At 45.1% G+C, this 25,773-nt stretch overlaps 2 protein-coding genes across 3 annotated transcripts; both read left to right on the plus strand.

Annotated features, from left to right (window-relative positions):
* The first annotated feature begins 1,147 nt into the window (after positions 1 to 1,147).
* On the plus strand, positions 1,148 to 6,056 carry LOC123445748 (fructose-bisphosphate aldolase-lysine N-methyltransferase, chloroplastic). 2 transcript variants are annotated; one of them, XM_045122782.1, is made up of 15 exons: positions 1,148 to 1,285; positions 1,420 to 1,529; positions 1,603 to 1,666; positions 1,786 to 1,905; positions 2,060 to 2,119; positions 2,563 to 2,670; positions 2,754 to 2,823; positions 3,207 to 3,247; positions 3,347 to 3,427; positions 3,521 to 3,556; positions 3,721 to 3,804; positions 4,248 to 4,381; positions 4,874 to 4,962; positions 5,088 to 5,236; positions 5,676 to 6,056. In XM_045122782.1, exons 1-15 carry the CDS (start codon positions 1,178 to 1,180, stop codon positions 5,826 to 5,828), a joined length of 1,407 nt encoding a protein of 468 aa, XP_044978717.1. In that variant the 5' UTR covers positions 1,148 to 1,177; the 3' UTR covers positions 5,829 to 6,056. The 2 variants fall into 2 exon arrangements, with proteins under 2 accessions (XP_044978717.1, XP_044978718.1); XM_045122783.1 differs by having other exon boundaries at positions 5,572 to 5,729.
* A 105-nt stretch (positions 6,057 to 6,161) lies between these two features.
* LOC123445747 (protein NETWORKED 2D-like) lies at positions 6,162 to 10,182 on the plus strand. The gene is made up of 2 exons (XM_045122781.1): positions 6,162 to 6,476; positions 7,146 to 10,182. Exons 1-2 carry the CDS (start codon positions 6,383 to 6,385, stop codon positions 9,974 to 9,976), a joined length of 2,925 nt encoding a protein of 974 aa, XP_044978716.1. The 5' UTR covers positions 6,162 to 6,382; the 3' UTR covers positions 9,977 to 10,182.
* Positions 10,183 to 25,773: the final 15,591 nt, after the last annotated feature.

Genomic DNA, 25,773 nt, shown 5'->3' on the forward strand with positions numbered 1-25,773 from the left:
ACATAGTTTTGGCAAAAAATTCTAAAATTTCAAAGAAATATAACTGGAGTTTCATATTTTGAGTGGGGTCCTAGGCCCCCACTCCCATGAACGTGGGTCCTTTCCTGCCCGCTATATATGATAGGCCTAGGATACAAGTGTCCTTCTTGGACACGACTCCGTATCCTATGTAAACACAATACAACTGTAAGTCTAATTGTAACCTACCTTGTACATAATATTCGACACAACTCTGACACATGCGATCATTACCAAGGTATGGGCCTACCACGATAGTTCTAGGTGACACACTTGATGACGACCAAGGCGCGTTGGAAATTCCATAGTTTCTCCTTGTTGATATAATTGCGGGAAGAAGTTGATGCCTCCGCTCATAAAAATTGTTTCGAACCACCTTAATGAGCAGTTATCCGTGAATCATATCAAAAAAATGGAGCATCCGACACAAACATGCTTGCACTAAGTCGGATCATGCCATATGCCCTGATATCCTCCCATCATGAAGCCTGGGACTTGGGGATGGAGTTGGCGGCGTGATAGATGGCCATTCGATCGCCTTGCCATTGGACTTACGGTCGGGGATCGACAAGGGGTAGGGGTTGAACTTGAAATAGGTGGGTGCAAGTCAGATCTTGGTTGGATAGGGGACGTTGGAGTGGAGTGGGACCAAAAAGAAGGTACCCTAATCATGTTTAACTTCAGAAAGTTAAAAAACGGGGAAAGAATTGGGAGATTGACACATTAGAGAAAGGGGATCCATAAGAAAGAAAAACAGGGGAGAGGAGATGATAAGAAGAAAGAGGAGGGATGATACTATTGTCACGGAGGCAAGTTTTGACATGTTTGGTGTGCTAATTTTTGGATCGGCCGATTTTTTTTTCTCCCTCGCCATGAGGTGCCACGCAGCGCATGTGTACCCTTCGTTCTTAAATAATTATAGTATAGTTCTTCTCAATTATAATTTTTATTTAGATATAGATAAACTATTATTTAAATATAAGTGTTCATGTAGGTTTTTTATAACCCTAATAGTATAACATACACACACCTCCTATGAACACTTTTAAGTGCGTAGCAATTTTATCCTTATGAAAAAATATATTTCCCGGAAACTCCTCGCTCTGTTTGTTGTGCCGGAACTGAAGCAGAAGCAGAAGCAGAGGGAAGTACTAGGAGGATGGCTGCGCGAGTGGTGCGCCGCCGCCTCGCCCTCGCCCTCGCCCTCGCCGGCGCCGGCGCCCCTCCTCCTCCCACCTGCAGCCAGTCCGCCGCCGCCATCCCCAAGGTGAGCTATCTGGGCTAGGGTTCACCGCAAGAAAAAAAAGAGGGAAGAAATCCCTCCCTCTCAGCAGCAGCGACTAGATTCATTTACTCCTCCTGCGGTGGTTGCTGAATGAATTTGCCGGCCCTCTGGTCTAGGTGAAGGATGACGCTTTCCTGCGGTGGCTTCGGAGCAAGGCCGGGTCCGGCATCTCGTCGGCGCTGCGCGTCGGAACCTCGCCCTTGGGATTGGGATTGGGATTGGGAAGGTCTCTTCTTTTCTCCCCCCAAAAAAAAAGGTTGTTTCTTTTGGGCACTGTCGATTGTCTTGTTGTTGGTCAGGTCCCTGTTGGCTTCGCGGCCGATTCAGGAGGGGGACTGCATACTGCAACTGCCTCACACTGCTGTATCTTCCCAAATCCCAATCCTAAGCAAAGCGATCCCCCTTCTTCTGCAAAGATGCAGTATCCTGCCAACTACGAGTAATTTTTATGGTTTGCTGAATTATCTTCTTGTAATATGCAGCAGCTTACTCAGGACAAACTTCCTCAGGAGGTCCGCCTGTTGCTCGACGATGACCCTATCGCCGGAGACACGGCAGCCAAGGTAGCCGTGCTCCTCATGATGGAGCAGCACCTGGGACACGTACGTCTTGTTTGGTTAATTCCCCTGCTTACCGCGACAGCGCCACCTTTATCTGTTCTGAAAGATTTCTCCTTGTGTCATAGTACTAATAATAATAAGAAAAAGGAGTTTTGCGGGGGAGAAACATACCGGATTATGGTTGTCTGTCTTGTAGGAATCAGGATGGGCGCCGTATGTTACATCTCTTCCGTCCAAGGATCACATGCACAACATGGTATGCACCTGGAACAGAAATATTACACACATTTAATTCTTTTGTAGGAATAGGGATGGGCGACACAAATATGTACTGATGGCATAAAGGTTCTGTTTGTTTCAAACACACACACACGCATGAAGGTTCCATGGTTATTTTCGTAGAGGAAAAAAAAATGAAGACTCCAGGTTTTCTTCTGTTTGATTGCCAACAGAAGCGCCTGCTTGTTGTTAATCCGATTTTAGACTATTGGTGAGGCTAAAGTGATAGGCGTGAATCATTATGATTTCTTCCTACTAGGTTTGTTTTGCTTTATTTAAAAGACTTGTAATTCCATCATAGCACAAACTTTGCTGAACCATTTATACATTAAAAGGTTATTTATGTTCATTTCCTGATTAACCCACGAACTATCACTTTGTCAAAAAATATTTGATGTAGAAAATATGTAATTTCTACAGATGTTCTGGGATCTGAATGAGCTTCATACAGTCACAAGTAGCTCAATTTACGATGAAACCATCCAACAGAAGGAACATGTCTTGAGACAGTTTTCAGCCGTCAAACCAGTTTGTGCTGTTTCTCTCTTAAACCGGCCTACTTTTTTTGGGTTAATTAATCTAATAACTGTTTGTCCTTTTTCATATGCAAGGCTCTTGAAAATTTTCCACATTTGTTTGGAGAAATCAAGCTGGAGGATTTCATGCATGCTTCTGCCTTGGGTATGTATAAATCTCTAAGATTTAAAGTGTTATTTATGTTATTCCTTTCTGCATACATTTATAATACATAATCATGGCATTCAGCAACATAATTAAATGATATTTTGGTAGCTCAACCTGTTGGAAATTGGGTGGTTTATTATTCTTATTACTTTACTGAAACTATACATGATTGATTGACTTCATCATAATATAACATAGTTGTATGATAAAAGCAACTTAGCAAGTGAGATGCTTGTACCTGGACTGTTTTGTCATGTGTGATCTCATTTGAGAAGCTGGTAAGTGGTATAATAGGATTGCTTTGCTGCATTTCCCCTGAAATTGTGTCCTCTGCTTGCTGTTAAACTTAGGAGCTAAGACTATTTTCATGGCACATGCAGTTTCATCTCGAGCTTGGCAGACTTTGAGAGGTGTATCACTGGTACAGTTTTCTAAATCTCTGCCTTCCTTTCATTTGCAACTTAAATATATTGAATGCGTTGTGCATCAACAGTTTTCACCATCTGAAAACATCATTTAGATTCCATTTGCAGACTTCCTTAACCATGACGGCGTTTCTAATTCTATATTAGTATATGACGAACAGAAAGATGTTTCAGAGGTACATATATGATATATGGTTCAATGTTTAGTAGTGCAGTTGCGCGGTATGGTTATGAAGGCACTTTACGTTCTAATTTTCAGTTACTCACAGGTCATTGCCGACAGGAATTATGCTGTTGGTGAACAGGTGAGTTTTGAAGAACTTTTTTTGCTTGAACCTTATTGTGGTTGGATAACATGGTTAATTATGAGTATGCAAATTCACGAGCTCCATCTTTATGCTTCTCACCCAGGCAACCATCTGTTCGGAGTAAAAATAATAATACAGTGAGGTTTCATTATATTTTTCAGGTCATGATAAGATATGGGAAATACTCGAATGCCACACTAGCACTTAACTTCGGATTTACACTTTCCAGAAACATATATGACCAGGTAAAACCACAGGTTGATGGTCAAACACTAGCACTTAATTTCGGAATCTTAGTTGGTATAGTGGTAACTAATGAACCATCAGATTATGGGATTTTGGTCCTCTGAGGCTCTGACACCAGTAATCGAGTCATCTATGGCTAGTTAACATGTTGAGAATATTAATTACTAAGTTCTACTCCCTCCGTTCCTAAATATAAGTCTTTCTAGAGATTCCACTAGTAGACTACATGCGGATGTATATAGACATACTTTAGAGTGTAGATTCACTCATTTTACTCCGTATGTAGACTCCTAGCGAAATCTCTTAAAAGATTTATATTTAGGAACGGAGGAAGTAGTAAACATGATGTCCACTGACTATGCAATCATATGACTTCATACATACATATTTGTTCTCGAAGCATTGTCCCCGTATTCTTAAAGTTTTCATTACATTTTTTCAGGCACATATTTGGATAGATATGTCAGAGGAAGATCCACTTTATAAAAAGAAGCTTGACATATGGCAAAAGCACCGTACTCCAAAATCTGAACATGCGTGCAGCTCTGGCTGTACGAGAACTTCTTTTGCCATTAAGTATGTTGTTTGGCAGTGTTTACAGCTAATTCAGTTCATTGTTTGGTTATATTCTAGATTTGCTTTGCAGCATTCGTAATGAAGACATCGGATAGTTAAGGTGGAATGGAATTATTTCTGATATTCTGACTGCCCTGAAAATGCAAAAGTCTATGCCTGTGTCGACCATATTGTACATTTGTATAGTAGCAGGTCTAGGTAGATTTTGTTTCAGGTCACTTTGTAAAGTTCCCGCACAGTCTAGTGATTTTCAGAGGTTTAATAGATAGAGTTCCTTGAAATCCAGCAGTGCTAACTGTGCACCTTCAGTATTTTCTCTGAAATACCAACTTAAGTATTTTCTCTGAAAAATCTGAATTGTATCTATAATACATCAAGTAATTATTTCTGGAAGTCAACTAATGTTTGAAATAGCTCTAGTTCTGTTATATCTTTTGCATGATGAGAACATGGTGTCTGTTTTGTCTCACTGAATATGAATGATGGACACAGGGAAGTCAAGTACTCTGGAGACAAAGGGGTTGGGATTCCACAGGTCTTGCGTGCATTTGTCCGGGTTTTCTGTGCCACCTCAATTGAAGGTGCTATGTGCTATTATGATATATTTCTGTATTTCGTTTTAGTTACATCATTCGGATAATTTACATGTAGGTTAGATATTCAGGATTTTTAATCAGTGTTCAGTGACATAAGATAACCTGTTTAGAATTGGACGCAATGGCCATGGAGGCTGCTGAAAATGATGGCCGGCTTGCGAGGCGTCCTCTGAAGCATGCGGAGAGAGAAGTCCATGCTCACCGCAAGTTGCTTTTGCACCTTGACAACATGATTCAGGGTCATTCTACAGCTATTGAGGTGAGGAGACTGACAAGAGCTGAGAATTCTGTCTCACTAAAAAGCAATACCGATAAAGCCAAATAACAAATACAGCACTACCCTGTTGCAACTTTTTGTTACATTCTGTTAGTACTCAGCACTTGTGTTGTATGATAAGTTGGACAAATTAAAATGGTGTCACTCTTATCGCTGAAGTATCAAGTGTTGCATACGGTTCCACTTGTATAGGATTAGAGGTGGTTAGGTGAAAGAATGGCCTTGGTATATTAACTTTCTTTATTTACATATACATTTTTGTTGAGAAAGCTAAACTTATAACTTTTTTTGTATGGACGACTATGATGGTGAAAAAGACTGTAAGAGAAACCCATTTGTCGGAGCAGAGAACAATTTGAATAAGAAGATCGTTCCATCAGATTAAATTCATGTGCATATTCTGATTTGGTTTTATTTGCAGCAACTTGAAATCGTTGATGGCGCTGCATCTAGGAGCATGCATCCGTTCAGAAAAGAGATGGCTAAAAATTTACTTGCCGGCGAGCTACAGGTTTTTCAGAGTGTGCATGCATGGGTTGCAAACTACTGTAAAACTGTGAGGAGCATGTCATGATCGTTCCAGCCTTATTATAGGAGCATGCATGAGAGGGAGCGCAGCATTGCCAGCCCTGTCCAGATGAATGGGACTTTGTAGCCACATGCATCTTGAGCACTTTTATTGATATATAGATTTGAGGTGTGTAGTGTGCTGCTAGAAATATTTGGCATGTTTGTAACCTAGGAATTTCACATGATTTTTGGAGGTTTGTTATTTTTCAATGAAATTTATGCATTTTCAACAGCCCCATGCATGCGAAAAGTTGATTACCGTCCGGATGGCTTCTTGGAACAGCATGCATGCATTTGGTCCATCACTTCCACTGCACTTCATCCTTCTGCATGCGTTCGTTAACCTCTCACCATCTTTGCTATATTTAGGCATTGATATATTTGCAATGAATGGACTTGGCTATCAGCCTCTCAATGGCATCTCCTCCCTCCCCCTTTCTTGTCTTTTCACCTCCCACTTGTCTCTTTTCTCGTGGTATGGTCGTCATGTATAGTGGAAAAGATTAATGCCAAGAGATTGGGTTGGGTTCTGGAGGAGGAAGAGGCAGAGAAGGCAGGATGCTGCAGCGGGCGGCGAGCAATGCGTACTCATGGTGGTGGGCGAGCCACATCCGCACGAAGCAGTCCAAATGGCTCGACAATCACCTCCAAGGTATTCATCCGCTTTCCCGATTACACGTTATCTGCACATTTCCATGAATCTGTTCAAATGGGGATTTTCGGATTATGGATCAGGTTTATCTACAAGTTGTCCAATCAGCCACATTTCAAAATTAATATGCAATTTTTTTTGTGGCTAATGAATTAGTCACATCTCAGAATTGACATGCATATTGTGTATGCTTGTCTGGGTAAAATCTGCACCATGGAATCAGTGCAGGCCTGTTGCATCCCTGATCTGCTGATTTCATCCTTTGCTGCCCATGGAAATGGTACTGATCAGGTGTTAGTTCCGAGCATCCGTGATCTGATGATTTCATCCATTCTGATGTAAAATGCTGTGCATCGTGGGAAGAATTGTCTTGATTAATTGCACCAAAAATGATGTTATTTTTAATTTAGATAGCATGAAGTCTTGAAACCGTCTGTCACCTTGCATATTTTATTTCTTGTTTTCAGCAATTGTTTTACAACAGGATAATGTAAACGTACTAGCCAAACATCGACAATTTGTCAGCATCTGTTCGGAGGATTGGAGCACCTTGCTAAACTTCTCTAAAAGCAGCCAGATTCTTTGTAAAAAAAAAAAATCTGTAAAATGATAGTACATATCTTCATACTTCTGATTGATATGCTAAGAAAATTTTCTTTTGATGTGCAGATATGGAGCACAGGGTCAAGTGCATGCTCTTACTCCTTGGAGAGGAAGCCGATTCCTTTTCAAAGAGAGCAGAGATGTACTACAAGAGGCGGCCTGAGGTGATCACTCAGGTGGAAGAAGTGTACCGGATGTACAGGGGTCTCGCCGACCGGTATGACATCATGTCAGGGGAGCTGCACAAGGCAAACCACACCATCGCAACCGCCTTCCCTGACCAGGTTCAGTATGCAATGCTAGAAGAGGAGGATGACAATGTCCCAAAGGCATTCACCCCGGTCGATCCGCGCAAGATCCACAAGTCGACAGTGGATGGGTTGCTGAAGAAGAAGAAAGGAGAAGCGCCAGGGCCCGGCGGGGCAATGACGGATCCAGCTCCGATGAACAAGGAGAATGCACGAGAAGAAATCAGCAGGCTACAGAAAGCTATACTTGTGATGCAGACCGAGAAAGAGTTCATCAAGAACTCGTATGAGAGTGGCATTGCCAAGTACTGGGATCTTGAGAAGGAAATCAATGAGATGCAAGAAAAAGCTTGCCACTTCCAGGACAAGTTTGACGTAAGCGCTGTGATCGAGGACGATGAAGCCAGAGCCTTGATGACAGCGACGGCCCTCAAATCCTGTGAAGACACCATTGTCAGATTGCAAGAACAGCGCAAGACCGCTGCTAGGCAGGCATTGGACGAGTCTGAACGAGTCAAAGTGCTGAGGGAGAAGCTCAAGCCTATACTGGACGAACATGGCAAGTCTCTACCGGACCTGGCGGAGAAAAACATACGGAAGAATCATGTCACGGAGATGGGAGACGTGTACCATGTGAAGCTGGGTGAGCTGCAGATGCAGACAATAGTCGACAAGATCAAGGAAAACTTCACGAGCGACTGCAACATCTCCATGGACGAGATCACGGAGCAGATGGACGAGCTTGTCAACAAAGTTGTCGATTTGGAGCTTATGGTTTCGTCGCAGACCTCGCAGATCGAAAGAATGCACCGCGAAAATGAGGAGCTGGAGAATTCCGTCAAGAACCTGGAGGAAGAGAAAGGCTCGAGTGAAGTGGAAGAGAAGCTGAAGCAGGTGGAAGAGGAGCTGGTCAGAGTGCAGGCTCTCGAAAGCTCCTTCCATAAAGACGAGAGCACGATACGTTCAAACTTCACCGAAACGATAAGCAGATTCAGTAATTTCGCCGACATGTTGCAGTCGCCGGTTTGCGACTACCAGGCTGCTCACACGTCGGCGCTAGCCGGCGAGGAAGAACCGCCTCCTGCCGAGACATCCAGCCCGCCTCCTGCCGAGCCATCCAGCGAGGAAGAACCGCCTCCTGCCGAGCCATCCAGCGAGGAAGAACCGCCTCCTGCCGAGCCATCCAGCGAGGAAGAACCGCCTCCTGCCGAGCCATCCAGCGAGAGCCATCCACCTCCACCTAAGGAAGAAGAACACAAACAACAGGTAGAAGAAGAGAAGGCTACCGTGGTGCAGACTCCTCAACCCCAAGAAGCCAGCACTGGAGATGATGATGCTGCTGCTGCTGCACCCGTTGATGTGGCGAAAACAGGGGCGGCAGCGAGCACTACTGATGCGTCTGTTGTAGATGGCACTAAAAATTCAGATCATGGGCATGACAAGATTTCCCGGCCGTGTTCGCTGGCACGGCTTCGCCACATCTCCTCTAACGTCGGAGAATCTGACGAGCAAAACGAGAAGGGCGAGAAGGGTTGTGCCGACGGCGACATGAAGAAACTGCAGGAGCGGCTCATGGACGGGCTGGAAGACAAGGAGAAGGTCCTGCTATCCGAGTACACGTCGCTCCTGGAGGATTACAAGGACACCAAGAGGAAGCTATTGGATGTGGAGAAGAAGAACCAGGAGTGCCTCAATGAGATCAGGTCGCTGCGCGATCTCATCGGAGAGAAGGAGAAAGAGAAGGAGAGGGAGAGGGAGAGGGGCAGCATCAGAGGAGGACACAGGAGGACACCCAGCCTGAGCCATCAGAGGAAGCAGAGCCTTTCTTCCATCTCTAAGCTCATCAGGATGGGCTCAAGCATGCAAGACGACCCTCCTGCTGCTGACCTTGACGACATGAGGCTGCCGGCGATCGCCGAGGTGGAGAACCCATCGCCACTGGAGGAGAAGTTCAGGCGCGACATCGACACGCTGCTGGAGGAGAACCTCGAGTTCTGGATGAAGTTCAGCTCCTCCATGGGCCGGGTGCAGGAGTTCCAGAACAAGTACGACGACCTCAGGAGGGTGGCGGCAGATGGCGCCGACGGCGAGAAGAAGCTCCGGGCGCTCAAGACGGAGCTGCAGGTGTGGTCGGAGCAGAACGCGATGCTACGGGGCGAGCTGCAGTGCAGGTTCACGTCGCTGTGCGACATCCAGGAGGAGATCTCGACGGCGCTGGAGATGGACACGGAGCAGGCAGAGCAGACCGAGGAGGGCGCGCCGCGCTTCACCTCCTACAGTGCCGGCAAGTTCCAGGGGGAGGTGCTCAACATGCAGCAGGAGAACAACCGGGTCTCGGACGAGCTGCAGAGCGGCCTGGACCACGTCAAGACCATCCAGTTCGCAATCGAGAAGAAGCTCAACGAGGGCGTCAACCTCTCCTCCTCCGCCTCGCCGGCAGAGGAGGGGGTGGAGGAGGGGCCGGACGGGGTGCTGGCGCGGGTGCCGACCAAGGCCAAGGTGCCGCTGCAGAGCTTCCTGTTCCCGGCCAAGCAAAAGAAGCCGTCGCTGTTCGCTCGCGTCACGCCGGCCGTGCTCCACAAGCAGCAGGTAGACATGAAGTTAGACATGAAGTTAGACATGAGGTTCCTCCCCAAGTTGCCAAGGTAGCCACCCACACAAGCAGCAGCAGCAGCAGGGATATGTTATGTCATTTAGCTTACTTTAACTAACTAGCAGATGCGATACATTTTCTTTAATGAAATTAATGCTTCAATGATTGAACCAAACTATTCGTGTTTTGTTTTCTAGGGCATTGTAATTTGTTGTAACCTCTGAGATCAATGGAAGAAAGACAAATCATTTTCCCCTTTTCATTTTCATCTGTCAGCAAACAAACCTACTTGTTGTAATTTCCTCCAGGAAATTCAGTGCTATGCTTATCTCCAGATGACAATTTTACTTGATAGCAAGTTCAATTACATCTATTCAACAATCCAATAACTAAGGTAGTCTGCATGATTAGTTTAATCTTTGTTTCTATCGTCATGATTTATTTAATGCTTATTTGGATTAAATCTCATATTAATTTGCTCATATATTCAACAATCCAAAAACCTGATTATGGGCAATCTACTCCAAATGGATTTTCTGCACATATGAATCCGCCCACCCTCAAGGGGTGCAATATAAGAGGTGGAGCATGAGAGCATTCTACTAGTTTCAAACCATGTAATGCTATGACGCCACCAAGGACAAGCCCGAGGGCGATCTTAATGTTGCACCGCAGGAAGCTTTTGAGAAGATCGATACCCTCTTCAAGTGCGCCCTTGTGAGTTTTCTTGATGATTCCATTATGGATTCGTACATGTCGTTTGAGAATGGCAAGGACATGTGGGATGCGCTCGATGCCAAGTTTAGGGCCTCACACGCTAGCATCGAATTATACGTCATGGAGCAATTCTATGACTACAAGATGACTGATACGTCTCAAACGTATCTATAATTTTTGATGATTTCACGCTGTTATCTTGTCTTCTTTGGATGTTTTATGTACCTTTTATATCTTTTTTGGGACTAACTTATTAATTCAGTGCCAAGTGTCAGTTTCTATTTTTTCTGTGTTTTTGACTCTTTTCAGATCTGATTTTGGAACAGAGTCCAAACGGAATAAAAACCCCGAAATGATTTTTTCCCGAACGGAAGAAGATCAGGGGGCCTTTGGGCCAAGCCAGGTGGGCTCCAGGGAGCCCACAAGCCCCCACTCCGCCACCAGGGGGGAGGCGGCGGTGGCAGGGCTTGTGGCCTCCCTGGCCGCCCCTGACCTAGATCCTTGGCCTATATATTCCCAAATAATCCGCAAAAAATCAGGGAGCCTCGAAAATACTTTTCCGCCGCCGCAAGCTTCCGTTTCCGCGAGATCTCATCTGGAGACCCTTCCCGGCACCCTGCCGGAGGGGACTTTGGAGTTGGAGGGCTTCTTCTTCATCATCATCGCCCCTCTAATGACTCGTGAGTAGTTCACTTCAGACCTACGGGTTCGTAGTTAGTAGCTAGATGGCTTCTTCTCTCTCTTGGATCTTCAATACAAAGTTCTCCATGATATTCATGGAGATCTATCCGATGTAATCCTCTTTGGCGGTGTGTTTGTCGAGATCCGACGAATTGTGGATTTGTGATTAGATTATCTATGATATATATTTGAGTCTTTGCTGATTTCTTATATGCATGATTTGATATCCTTGTAAGTCTCTCCGAGTCTTGGGTTTTGTTTGGCCAACTAGATCTATGATTCTTGCAATGGCAATATATTTCGGAATGACTTTGAAAAAGCCATAGTAGGTAGGTATGGTGGCTGTTTTGAGGGAGGCTAATGGTGGGTTTTGTGCACCAGAGAAAGTTGCACGACACCGGAATCTTAGGGGAAGGGTTGGTAGGTATAAACCATCACGCGATCCCGACCGCCACGCAAAGGACGAAAATCAATAGACTAATCATGCTCAGATTTCATCACATAGCGGTTCACCACACGTGCATGCTACGGGAATCACTAACTTCAACACAAGTATTTCTAGATCCACAACACCTTACTAGCATGACTTCAATATTACCAAAACCACAACTCAAAACTAATTGACATGAATCAAACTTCTCTAACTATTCAATGCACATGGAGGTGGAGGTTTTCGTATCCCTTTGGATAACTACCCCTTTTGAGACTACTTTCAAAGCATAGATCAACTACCAAGCCATGCACCGCTGCGCTCTAAAAGATATAAGTGAAGCACACCGAGCAAAAGTATCTAGCTCAAAAGATATAAGTGAAGCACATGTGAGCTGAATTGTCTACCAAAGGATATAAGTGAAGCTCGACAAAATCACGGTGAGTGCATGTCTCTCTCTCTAGGTGTGCAACAAGGATGATTGTGACACAACAAAAATAAAAGACTCCTACGATACAAGACGCTCCAAGCAAAACACATATCATGTGGTGAATAAAAATATAGCCCCAAGTAACGTTACTGATGGATTAAAGACGAGAGAGGGGATGCCTTCCCGGGGCATCCCCAAGCTTAGGCTTTTACGGCATCCTTGAATCTCTTGGGGTGCCTTGGGCATCCCCAAGCTTGAGCTCTTGCCACTCTTTATCTCTTTGTCCATAAGAGGTTCACCCAAAACTTGAAAACTTTCACAACACGAAACTTAAACAGAAACTCGTGATAACATTAGTATGAGAAAGCAAACCACCACTTCCTTAGGTACTGTAGCAAACTTAAACTCTACTTATGCTGATGTTGGGTTACTGTATTTTCAATCTTTCATGGCTAATACCCCCCGATACTATCCATAGTTTCATCAAAATAAGCAACCAACACAACAAAAACAGAATCTGTTAACAGCAGACCAGTCTGTAGCAATATGTATATTTCGTATACCTCTGGTACTTCAAAAAACTGAACAAATACGACATTCTGAATAAATTACATAGAAATCTGAAGCAAAAATAATCAACTCAAAAGTTCTTACAGAATAAAAATAAAAATTATTTTCGTGAGCAGAAAGTTTTTGTCTTTTTCCAGCATGATCAAACAATCATCACCAAGACTAATAATAACGGTTTTGCTTGGCACGAACACAAAAAACACAATCATAACAGAATTATGAAAGTGTGGAAAACACAAAACAGAAAGAAAAATGATAGATTTGTTGGGTTGCCTCCCAACAAGCGCTATCGTTTAACGCCCTTAGCTAGGCATTGATTTCAATGATGCTCATATAAAAGGTAAGGATTGAAACACAATGAGAGCATCATGGAACAAATGGCTAGCACATTTAAGTCTAACCCACTTCCTATGCATAGGGATTTTGTGATCAAACAATTTATTGGAGCAAGAATCAACTAGCATAGGAAGGCAAAACAAGCATAGCTTCAAAAATTTCAACATATGGAGAGGAAGCTTGATACTATTGCAATAAGTAGAAGCATATGATCCTCTCTCATAGTAATTTTCAGTAGCATCATGAATGAATTCAACAATATAACCAACACCTAAGGCTTTCTTTTCATGATCTACAAGCATAGGAATTTTACTACTCTCCACATAAGGAAATCTATTCTCAAGAATAGTAGTGGGAGTATCGTAAAAGACTTGAGCATTACAAATTGTGTCCACAATGAAAAAGAAAGGTTTAGCAAAAGGGTTCTCGAGAGTATGGCAAGTTTTATCATCCCTCTTCTTCAAAGCATAAGTATCCTCACAATAATCATCATTGATAGGGGGCATGCTTTCATCAAAATAATTTTGATCATTCAAAGTGGAAGAACTAAAAAGATCATCTTCTTCAGATATAGCATCCCCAAGCTTGTGGCTTTGCATATCATTAGCATCATGGGTATTCAAAGAATTCATGCTAAGAACATTGCAATCATGCTCATCATTCACATATTCTATGCCAAGCATTCTATGTAATTCTTCTTTCAACACTTGAGCACAATTTTCCTTCCCATCATGCTCATGAAAGACATTGAAAAGATGGAGCATATGAGTCATCCTCAATTCCATTTTTTGTAGTTTTCTAGCGAAAGAACAAGAAACAAAAAGATTCGATTGCAAGATCTAAAGATATACCTTCAAGCGCTAACCTCCCCGGCAACGGCGTCAGAAAAGAGCTTGATGTGTACTATGCAACCTTCTCCTTGTAGATGTTGTTGGGCCTCCAAGTGCAGAGGTTTGTAGGACAATAGCAATTTTCCCTCAAGTGGGTGACCTAAGGTTTATCAATCCGTGGGAGGCGTAGGATGAAGATGGTCTCTCTCAAGCAACCTTGCAACCAAATACAAAAGAGTCTCTTGTGTCCCCAACACACCCAATACAATGGTAAATTGTATAGGTGCACTAGTTCGGCGAAGAGATGGTGAAACAAGTGCAATATGGATGGTAGATATAGGTTTTTGTAATCTGAAATTACAAAAACAGCAAGGTAACAAATGGTAAAAGTGAGTACGAACGGTATTGCAATGCGTGGAAACAAGGCCTAGGGTTCATACTTTCACTAGTGAAGTTCTCTCAACAATGACAACATAACTGGATCATATAACTAGCCCTCTGTTGGAATTATGCCCTAGAGGCAATAATAAATATAGTTATTATTATAATTCCTGTATCAAGATAATCATTTATTATCCATGCTATAATTGTATTGAATGAAGACTTATATACATGTATGGATACATAGAAAAAACACTGTCCCTAGCAAGCCTCTAGTTGGCTAGCCAGTTGATGAAAGATAGCCAGTGTCTTCTGATTATGAACAAGGAGTTGTTGCTTGATAACTGGATCACGTCATTAGGAGAATCACGTGATGGAATAGACCCAATCTAATAGATGTAGCATGTTGATCGTGTCATTTTATTGCTACTGTTTTCTGCGTGCCAAGTATTTGTTCCTATGACCATGAGATCATATAACTCACTAACACCGGAGGAATACTTTGTGTGTATCAAACGTCGCAACGTAATTGGGTGACTATAAACATGGTCTACAGGTATCTCCGAAGGTGTTCGTTGAGTTAGTATGGATCGAGACTGGGATTTGTCACTCCGTGCGACGGAGAGGTATCTCGGGGCCCACTCGGTAATACAACATCGCACACAAGCCTTGCAAGCAATGTGACTTAGTGTAAGTTGTGGGATCTTGTATTACGGAACGAGTAAAGAGACTTGCCGGTAAACGAGATTGAAATAGGTATGCGGATAATGACGATCGAATCTCGGGCAAGTAACATACCGAAGGACAAAGGGAATGACATACGGGATTATATGAATCCTTGGCACTGAGGTTCAAACGATAAGATCTTCGTAGAATATGTAGGATCCAATATGGGCATCCAGGTCCCGCTATTGGATATTGACCGAGGAGTCTCTCGGGTCATGTCTACATAGTTCTCGAACCCGCAGGGTCTGCACACTTAAGGTTCGACGTTGTTTTATGCGTATTTGAGTTATATGGTAGGTTATCGAATGTTGTTCGGAGTCCCGGATGAGATCACGGACGTCACGAGGGTTTCCGGAATGGTCCGGAAACGAAGATTGATATATAGGATGACCTCATTTGATTACCGGAAGGTTTTCGGAGTTACCGGGAATGACGAATGGGTTCCGGGAGTTCACCGGGGGGGGGGGGGGGGCAACCTACCCCGGGGAAGCCCATAGGCATTGGGGGTGCCGCACCAGCCCTTAGTGGGCTGGTGGGACAGCCCAAAAGAGCCCTATGCGCATTGTAAGAAAAATCAAAGAGAAAAGGAAAAAAAAAGAAGGAGGTGGGAAAGGGAAGAAGGACTCCACCTTCCAAACCAAGTAGGACTCGGTTTGGGGGGGGGGGAGACCTTCCCCCTTGGTTCGGCCGACCCCCTTGGGAGTCCTTGGACCCCAAGGCAAGGCTCCCCCTCCTCCTCCTATATATAGTGGGGTTTTAGGGCTGATTTGAGACAACTTTGCCACGGCAGCCCGACCACATATCTCCACGGTTTCACCTCTAGATCGTGTTTCTGCGGAGCTCGGGGAGAGCCCTGCTGTGACAAGATCATCACCAACCTCCGGAGCGCCGTCACGCTGCCGGAGAACTCTTCTACCTCTCCGTCTCTCTTGTTGGATCAAGAAGGCCGAGATCATCGTCGAGCTGTACGTGTGCTAAACGCGGAGGTGCCGTCCGTTCGGCACTAGATCGTGGGACTGATCGCGGGATAGTTCGCGGGGCGGATCGAGGGATGTGAGGACGTTCCACTACATCAACCGCGTTCACTAACGCTTCTGCTGTACGGTTTACAAGGGTACGTAGATCACACATCCCCTCTCGTAGATGGACATCACCATGATAGGTCTTCGTGCGCGTAGGAAAATTTTTGTTTCCCATGCGACGTTCCCCAACAGTGGCATCATGAGCTAGGTTCATGCGTAGATGTCTTCTCGAGTAGAACACAAAAGTTTTTGTGGGCGGTGATGTGCGTTTTGCTGCCCTCCTTAGTCTTTTCTTGATCCCGCGGTATTGTTGGATCGAAGCGGCTTGGACCGACATTACTCGTACGCTTACGAGAGACTGGTTTCTTCGCTACGAGTAACTCCGTTGCTCAAAGATGACTGGCGGATGTCAGTTTCTCCAACTTTAGTTGAATCGGATTTGACCGAGGAGGTCGTTGGATGAGGTTAAATAGCAACTCATATATCTCCGTTGTGGTGTTTGCGTAAGTAAGATGCGATCCTACTAGATACCCATGGTCACCACGTAAAACATGCAACACCAAAATTAGAAGACGTCTAACTTGTTTTTGCAGGGTATGCTTGTGATGTGATATGTCCAACGATGTGATGTGATATATTGGATGTATGAGATGATCATGTTGTAATAGATTATATCGACTTGCACGTCGATGGTACGGCAACCGGCAGGAGCCATATGGTTGTCTTTATAACTAACGTTTGTGCTTGCAGATGTGTTTACTATTTTGTTAGGATGTAGCTTTAGTAGTAATAGCATGAGTAGCACGACAACCCCCATGGCGACACGTTGATGGAGATCATGGTGTGGCGCCGGTGACAAGAAGATCGTGCCGGTGCTTTGGTGATGGAGATCAAGGAGCACGTGATGATGGCCATATCATGTCACTTATGAATTGCTTGTGATGTTAATCCTTTTATGCACCTTATTTTGCTTAGAACGACGGTAGCATTATGAGGTGATCTCTGACTAAAATTTCAAGACGAAATTGTGTTCTCCCCGACTGTGCACCGTTGCTACAGTTCGTCGTTTCGAGACACCACGTGATGATCGGGTGTGATAGACTCAACGTTCACATACAACGGGTGCAAAACAGTTGCGCACGCGGAACACTCGGGTTAAGCTTGACGAGCCTAGCATGTGCAGACATGGCCTCGGAACACATGAGACCAAAAGGTCGATCATGAATCATATAGATGATATGATTAGCATGGGGATGCTTACCACTGAAACTATGCTCAACTCACGTGATGATCATGAACCACTCAAATGACTAGAGAGATGTACTTTTTGAGTGGGAGTTTAGCAAATAATTTGATTAAGTTAAACTCTAATTATCTTGAATATAGTCTAAGTCCACTTTGAATATATTTGTGTTGTAGATCATGGCTCACGCGACAGTCACCCTGAATTTTAATACGTTCCTAGAGAAAGCTAAGTTGAAAGATGATGGAAGCAACTTTGTAGACCGGGCTCGTAACCTTAAGCTAATCTTACAAGCTAGGAAGAAGGATTATGTCCTTAATGCTGCGCTAGGAGATGAACCACCCGCTACAGCTGATCAGGATGTTAAGAACGCTTGGTTAGCACGTAAGGAGGACTACTCAGTAGTTCAATGTGCAGTCTTGTATGGCTTAGAACCGGGACTTCAACGTCGCTTTGAGCGTCATGGAGCATTTGAGATGTTCCAGGAGTTGAAGTTTATCTTTCAGAAGAACGCCTGGATCGAGAGGTATGAGACCTCCGATAAATTCTATGCTTGCAAGATGGAGGAGAACTCGTCTGTCATTGAACATGTGCTCAAAATGTCTGGGTACTCAAACCGTCTAGCTGAGCTGGGGATTGAACTCCTGCAAGAAGCTATCACTGACAGAATCCTTCAATCACTGCCGCCAAGCTATAAAGGCTTTGTGTTGAACTACAACATGCAAGGGATGAACAAGTCTCCCGGCGAGTTGTTTGCGATGCTGAAAGTCAGAGAGTCTGAACTCCGTAAAGAGCATCAAGTGTTGATGGTGAATAAGACCACTAGTTTCAAGAGAAACGGCAAAGGCAAGAAGGGTAATTCAAAGAAGAGCGGCAAGCCTGTTGCCAATCCGACGAAGAAACCCAAAGATGGACCTAAGCCTGAAATAGAGTGTTACTATTGCAAGGGTATGGGTCACTGGAAGCACAATTGCCCCAAGTATCTGGCTGATAAGAAGGCGGCCAAAGAAAAATCAGGTATATTTGATCTACATGTTATTGATGTGTACTTAACCGGCTCTCGTAGTAGTGCCTGGGTATTCGATACCGGTTCTGTTGCTCATATTTGCAACTCGAAACAGGAACTGCGGAATAGACGAAGGCTGGCAAAAGATGAAGTGACGATGCGCGTAGGAAATGGTTCCAAGGTTGATGCAATCGCCGTCGGCACAGTTTCACTTCAGTTACCATCAGGATTAGTTATGAACTTAAATCATTGTTATTTAGTGCCTGCGTTGAGCATGAACATTATATCTGGATCTTGTTTATTGCGAGACGGTTACTCTTTTAAGTCAGAGAATAATGATTGTTCTATTTCTATGAGTAACATCTTTTATGGTCATGCACCCAATGTGAGAGGATTGTTCATATTGAATCTTGATAGTGATACACACATACATAACATTGAGACCAAAAGAGTTAGAGTTAACAATGATAGCGCCATATTTTTGTGGCACTGCCGCTTAGGTCATATTGGTGTAAAGCGCATGAAGAAACTCCATGCCGATGGACTTTTGGAGTCACTTGACTTTGATTCACTTGACACGTGCGAACCATGCCTCATGGGCAAGATGACTAAAACTCCGTTCTCCGGAACAATGGAGCGTGCAAGTGACTTGTTGGAAATCATACATACCGATGTGTGTGGTCCGATGAGCGTAGAGGCACGCGGCGGATATCGTTATTTTCTCGCCTTCACTGACGATTTGAGTAGATATGGTTATGTCTACTTAATGAAGCACAACTCTGAAACATTTGAAAAGTTCAAGCAATTTCGGAGTGAAGTTGAAAATTATCGTAACAAGAAGATCAAATTCCTACGGTCTGATCGTGGGGGTGAATATCTGAGTTTCGAGTTTGGTGCTCACTTAAGACAATGTGGAATTGTTTCACAATTGACACCGCCTGGAACACCACCGTGTAATGGTGTGTCCGAACGTCGTAATCGTACTTTATTAGAGATGGTGCGATCTATGATGTCTCTTACCGATTTGCCATTATCATTTTGGGATTATGCATTAGAAACAGCTGCATTCACTTTAAATAGGGCACCATCAAAATCCGTTGAGACGACACCATACGAACTGTGGTATGGCAAAAGGCCAAAGTTTTGGTTTTTAAAGTTTGGGGATGTGATGCTTATGTCAAAAAGCTTCAGCCTGAAAAGCTGGAACCCAAAGCGGAAAAGTGCATCTTCATAGGTTACCCAAAAGAGACAGTTGGGTACACCTTCTATCTCAAATCCGAGGGCAAAGTGTTTGTTGCTAAAAACGGAGATTTTCTCGAGAAGGAGTTTCTCTCGAGAGAATTGAGTGGGAGGAAGATAGAACTTGACGAGGTTGTCGAACCTCTCATCCCTCGATGGTGGCGCAGGGCAAGGGGAAACCTCTGTCGTTGTGACGCCGGTTGAGGACGAAGTTAATGATGATGATCATGAAACTCCGGTTCAAGTTTCTGTCGAACCACGTAGGTTGACGAGACCACGTGCTGCTCCAGAGTGGTACGGTAATCCCGTCTTATCAATCATGTTGTTAGACAACAATGAACCTGTAAATTATGAAGAAGCAATGGCGGGCCCAGATTCCAACAAATGGCTAGAAGCCATGAAGTCCGAGATAGGATCCATGTATGAGAACAAAGTGTGGACTTTGGAAGTACTGCCTGAGGGCCGCAAGGCTATTCAGAACAAATGGATCTTTAAGAGGAAGACGGACGCTGATGGTAATGTGACCGTTTATAAAGCTCGACTTGTGGCAAAGGGTTTTTCACAAGTTCAAGGAGTTGACTACGATGAGACATTCTCACCCGTAGCGATGCTTAAGTCCGTCAGAATCATGTTAGCAATAGCTGCATTTTTCGATTATGAAATCTGGCAGATGGATGTCAAAACGACGTTCCTTAACGGTTTCCATAAGAAAGAGCTGTATATGATGCAACCCGAAGGTTTTGTCGACCCTAAGAATGCTAACAAGGTGTGCAAGCTCCAGCGATCCATTTATGGACTGGTGCAAGCATCTCGGAGTTGGAACAAACGCTTTGATGAGGTGATCAAAGCATTTGGGTTTATACAAGTGGTTGGAGAATCTTGTATTTACAAGAAAGTGAGTGGGAGCTCTGTGGCGTTTCTAATATTATATGTGGATGACATATTGCTGATTGGAAACAACGTAGAGTTTTTGGAGAGCATAAAGGGTTACTTGAATAAAAGTTTCTCTATGAAGGACCTAGGAGAAGCTGCTTACATTCTAGGCATTAAGATCTACAGGGATAGATCAAAACGCCTGATAGGACTTTCACAAAGCACATACCTTGATAAAGTTTTGAAGAGGTTCAAAATGGAACAGTCCAAGAAAGGGTTCTTGCCAGTTTTACAAGGTAGGAGATTGAGTAAGACTCAGTGCCCAGCAACTGATGAAGATAGAGAGCACATGCGCTCCGTCCCCTATGCTTCAGCCATAGGTTCTATCATGTATGCAATGCTGTGCACTAGATCGGACGTTAGCCTGGCCATAAGTATGGAAGGTAGGTTCCAGAGTAATCCAGGAGTGGATCACTGGACGGCGGTCAAGAATATCCTGAAGTACCTGAAAAGGACTAAGGAGATGTTTCTCGTGTATGGAGGTGACGAACAACTCGCCGTAAAAGGTTACGTCGATGCAAGCTTTGACATAGATCCGGACGACTCTAAGTCGCAAACCGGATACGTATTTATTCTTAATGGGGGTGCGGTAAGCTGGTGCAGTTCCAAGCAGAGCGTCGTAGCAGATTCTACATGTGAAGCGGAGTACATGGCTGCCTCGGAGGCGGCTAAGGAGGGTGTCTGGATGAAGCAATTCATGACGGATCTTGGAGTGGTCCCAAGCGCACTGAATCCAATAACCTTGTTCTGTGACAACACGGGTGCCATTGCCCTAGCAAAGGAACCACGGTTTCACAAGAAGTCCAGACACATCAAACGACGCTTCAACCTCATCCGCGACTACGTCGAAGGGGAGGACGTAAATATATGCAAAGTGCACACGGGTCTGAATGTAGCAGACCCGCTGACTAAACCTCTTCCACGGGCAAAGCATGATCAACACCACAACTGTATGGGTGTTAGATTTATTACAATGTAATTCACATGATGATGTGAGGGCTAGATTATTGACTCTAGTGCAAGTGGGAGACTGTTGGAATTATGCCCTACAGGAAATAATAAATATAGTTATTATTAGAATTCCTGTATCAAGATAATTGTTTATTATCCATGCTATAATTGTATTGAATGAAGACTTATATAGATGTGTGGATACATAGACAAAACACTGTCCCTAACAAGCCTCTAGTTGGCTAGCCAGTTGATCAAAGATAGTCAGTGTCTTCTCATTATGAACAAGGAGTTGTTGCTTGATAACTGGATCACGTCATTAGGAGAATCACGTGATGGAATAGACCCAATCTAATAGACGTAGCATGGTGATCGTGTCATTTTATTGCTATTGTTTTCCGCGTGCCAAGTATTTGTTCCTATGACCATGAGATCATATAACTCACTAACACCGGAGGAATACTTTGTGTGTATCAAACGTCGCAACGTAACTGGGTGACTATAAAGATGGTCTACAGGTATCTCCGAAGGTGTTCGTTGAGTTAGTATGGATCGAGACTGGGATTTGTCACTCCGTGTGACGGAGAGGTATCTCGGGGCCCACTCGGTAATACAACATCACACACAAGCCTTGCAAGCAATGTGACTTAGTGTAAGTTGCGGGATCTTGTATTACGGAACGAGTAAAGAGACTTGCCGGTAAACGAGATTGAAATAGGTATGCGGATACTGACGATCGAATCTCGGGCAAGTAACATACCGAAGGACAAAGGGAATGACATACGGGATTATATGAATCCTTGGCACTGAGGTTCAAACGATAAGATCTTCGTAGAATATGTAGGACCAATATGGGCATCCAGGTCCCGCTATTGGATATTGACCGAGGAGTCTCTCGGGTCATGTCTACATAGTTCTCGAACCCGCAGGGTCTGCACACTTAAGGTTCGACGTTGTTTTATGCGTATTTGAGTTATATGGTTGGTTACCGAATGTTGTTCGGAGTCCCGGATGAGATCACGGACGTCACGAGGGTTTCCGGAATGGTCCGGAAACGAAGATTGATATATAGGGACCTCATTTAATTACCGGAAGGTTTTCGGAGTTACCGGGAATGACGAATGGGTTCCGGGAGATCACCGGGGGGGGGGGGGGGGGGGAACCTACCCCGGGGAAGCCCATAGGCATTGGGGGTACCGCACCAGCCCTTAGTGGGCTGGTGGGACAGCCCAAAAGAGCCCTGTGCGCATTGTAAGAAAAATCAAAGAGAAAAGGAAAAAAAAGAAGGAGGTGGGAAAGGGAAGAAGGACTCCACCTCCAATCCAAGTAGGACTCGGTTTGGGGGGGGGGGAGACCTTCCCCCTTGGTTTGGCCGACCCCCTTGGGAGTCCTTGGACCCCAAGGCAAGGCTCCCCCCTTCTCCTCCTATATATAGTGGGGTTTTAGGGCTGATTTGAGACAACTTTGCCACGGCAGCCCGACCACATATCTCCACGGTTTCACCTCTAGATCGCGTTTCTGCGGAGCTCGGGCGGAGCCCTGCTGAGACAAGATCATCACCAACCTCCGGAGCGCCGTCACGCTGCCGGAGAACTCTTCTACCTCTCCGTCTCTCTTGCTGGATCAAGAAGGCCGAGATCATCGTCGAGCTATACGTGTGCTGAACACGGAGGTGCCGTCCGTTCGGCACTAGATCGTGGGACTGATCGCGGGATAGTTCGCGGGGCGGATCGAGGGATGTGAGGACGTTCCACTACATCAACCGCGTTCACTAACGCTTCTGCTGTACGGTCTACAAGGGTACGTAGATCACACATCCCCTCTCGTAGATGGACATCACCATGATAGGTCTTCGTGCGCGTAGGAATTTTTTTGTTTCCCATGCGACGTTCCCCAACACCCCCAACATGCAACAAAGAGTCACTCCAAAGTCACTAATAGCGGGGAACAAACGAAGAGATTATTGTCGGGTACAAAACCACCACAAAGTTATTCTTTCTAATCGATCTATTCAAGAGTCCGTAGTAAAATAACACGAAGCTATTCTTTCCGTTCGATCCATCATAGAGTTCGTACTAGAATAACACCTTAAGATACATATCAACCAAGACCCTAATGTCACCTAGATACTCCATTGTCACCTCAAGTATCCGTGGGCATGATTATACGATATGCATCACACAATCTCAGAATCATCTATTCAACCAACACATAGAACTTCAAAGAGTGCCCCAAAGTTTCTACCAGAGAGTCAAAACGTGTGCCAACCCCTGTGCATAGGTTCCCAATGTCACGAACCCGCAAGTTGATCACCAAAACATACATCAAGTACTCACATGAATCCACGTGTGCCAACCCATATGCATAGGTTCCCAATTGTCACAAACCCGCAAGTTGATCACAACAGATAGACACGTGCAAGACATACATCAAGTGTTCTCAAAGACTCAATCCGATAAGATAACTCGAAAGGGGAACTCAATTCATTACAAGAGGGAGAGGGGGAAGAACATCATAAGATCCAACTATAGTAGCAAAGCCCATGGTACATCGAGATCAAGACATCTCAAGAACACGAGAGAGAGAGAGAGAGATCAAACACATAGCTACTAGTACATACCCTCAGCCCCGAGGGAGAACTACTCCCTCCTCGTCATGGAGATCGCCGGGATGATGAAGATGGCCACCGAAGATGGATTCCCCCTCCGGCAGGGTGCCAGAACGGGCTCCAGATTGGTTTTTGGTGGCTACAGAGGCTTGCAGCGGCGGAACTCCCGATCTAGGTTTCTTTTTGGAGGTTTATGAATTTATAGGAATTTATGGCGGTGGAATTACGTTGGCTGGGCCCACGAGGAAGTCACAAGCCTGGTCGCCACCACCTAGGGGGGTGGTGGCGGCGTCAGGGCTTGTGACTCCCTCGTGGCCCATCTGGCCTTCTTCCAAAGCTTCGGGGGTCTCTTTTGGTCCAAAAAATCATCGTAAAGTTTCATTCCATTTGGACTCCGTCTGAAAATGGGCCAAAAACACGGAAAAAACAGAAACTGGCACTTGGCAATGAGTTAATAGGTTAGTCCCAAAAAAGATATAAAATAGCATATTCATGCATATAAAACATCCAGAGTTGACAAGATAATAGCATGGAACCATAAAAAATTATATATACGTTGGAGACGTATCACCCCCGGGTCTATTCACACCCATCGTTTACACCTCCGCTTTTACTTTGCTTTGTTACTTTGTTGCTTTCAGTTCTCACTTGGCAAACAATCTATAAGGGATTGACAACCCCTTCATAGCGTTGGGAGCAAGCTTTTTTGTTTGTGCAGGATCTTGTGATACTCCTCCACTGGATTGATACCTTGGTTCTTAAACTGAGGGAAATACTTACCACCGCTGTGCTACATCACCCTTTCTTATTCGAGGGAACACCAACGCAAGGCTCCAAGGCCACGAGGGAAATCCTTTGCATACTTGCCTAGGAAGTCCCTTAAGGCGTAGCCGCAGCTGAAGGATTCCTGGTGCCGTCGACACGACAATTTCTGGCGCCGTTGCAAGGGAAGAACAACTGACATCAATGACTGATGAGCGCTTTATTGTTCAACAAGCTCATGAGATACAGTCACTCATGAAGGAGCTTGAGTACTTTTTTTTCGAGAGTATGCCAATGGCGTACCATATTTTTATAGAAGGCAGAGGGTTAATATGTACAAGGATACATCATCAGGTGTGAACGAAAGCAAACCACCTCGTTAGTGCAGTCGCGCCGGAGGTGCCCTTCTTCAAAGCATCGGAAGCAGAGCCCCTGCATATCTGGGGAGATCACGCGCGCCGGCTTTGGTGCGGGCAGCGCGGGATCGCCCTGTTCGCCGAGCCTGCGGTGCAACCTCCACCTCTCTCGCCGTGAGGGGCACGGATGCCGCCAAGCCTCCTCCGGTTGTGCAGCCGCCAGCACGGGGGGAGCAGGGGCCGATGCCTCGGAACCACCGGAGTAGGAGGAGAGCCCCAACCCCGAGACGACGGGCTGCTCACCGATGCACCGAAAATAGGAGGTGACCGATCTGGGGCTTGCGTCCATGGCGAAAGGAACCGTGATGGGCGGCGGGGGATCCACGGGGAAGCGGCGACAGGACACGTGACTTGGCGGGAAGGGTGTGGCCGTCGGGGTCGGAGCGACCGACGACGGGAAGGGGTGGACACCGTTGCCGGAGTGGCAGACAATGGTAGGTGGAGGGGCTCGCTCATTCGTTCGCTCAGGACGGGCGTGACATTAAAGTGGGGTTGTCAGCAACGGCAACGGCGACCTACTCCTGTCAGCTCTCGAGCTTGAGTACTTCAAGTGTGTGTTGCTGGACAAGTTT

This window comes from Hordeum vulgare, chromosome 3H, assembly GCF_904849725.1.
Source record: "Hordeum vulgare subsp. vulgare chromosome 3H, MorexV3_pseudomolecules_assembly, whole genome shotgun sequence".
NCBI lineage: Eukaryota > Viridiplantae > Streptophyta > Magnoliopsida > Poales > Poaceae > Hordeum > Hordeum vulgare.

Bases quoted from the DNA above. Each gene is read 5' to 3' on its own strand.
- LOC123445747 (XM_045122781.1), top strand. From the start codon at position 6,383: ATGCTGCAGCGGGCGGCGAGCAATGCGTACTCATGGTGGTGGGCGAGC. The intron at 6,477-7,145 runs GTATTCATCCGC...TTTGATGTGCAG, and splicing joins GCTCGACAATCACCTCCAAG to ATATGGAGCACAGGGTCAAG.
- LOC123445748 (XM_045122782.1), top strand. From the start codon at position 1,178: ATGGCTGCGCGAGTGGTGCGCCGCCGCCTCGCCCTCGCCCTCGCCCTC. The intron at 1,530-1,602 runs GTCTCTTCTTTT...GTTGTTGGTCAG, and splicing joins TTGGGATTGGGATTGGGAAG to GTCCCTGTTGGCTTCGCGGC. The intron at 3,805-4,247 runs GTAAAACCACAG...ACATTTTTTCAG, and splicing joins CCAGAAACATATATGACCAG to GCACATATTTGGATAGATAT.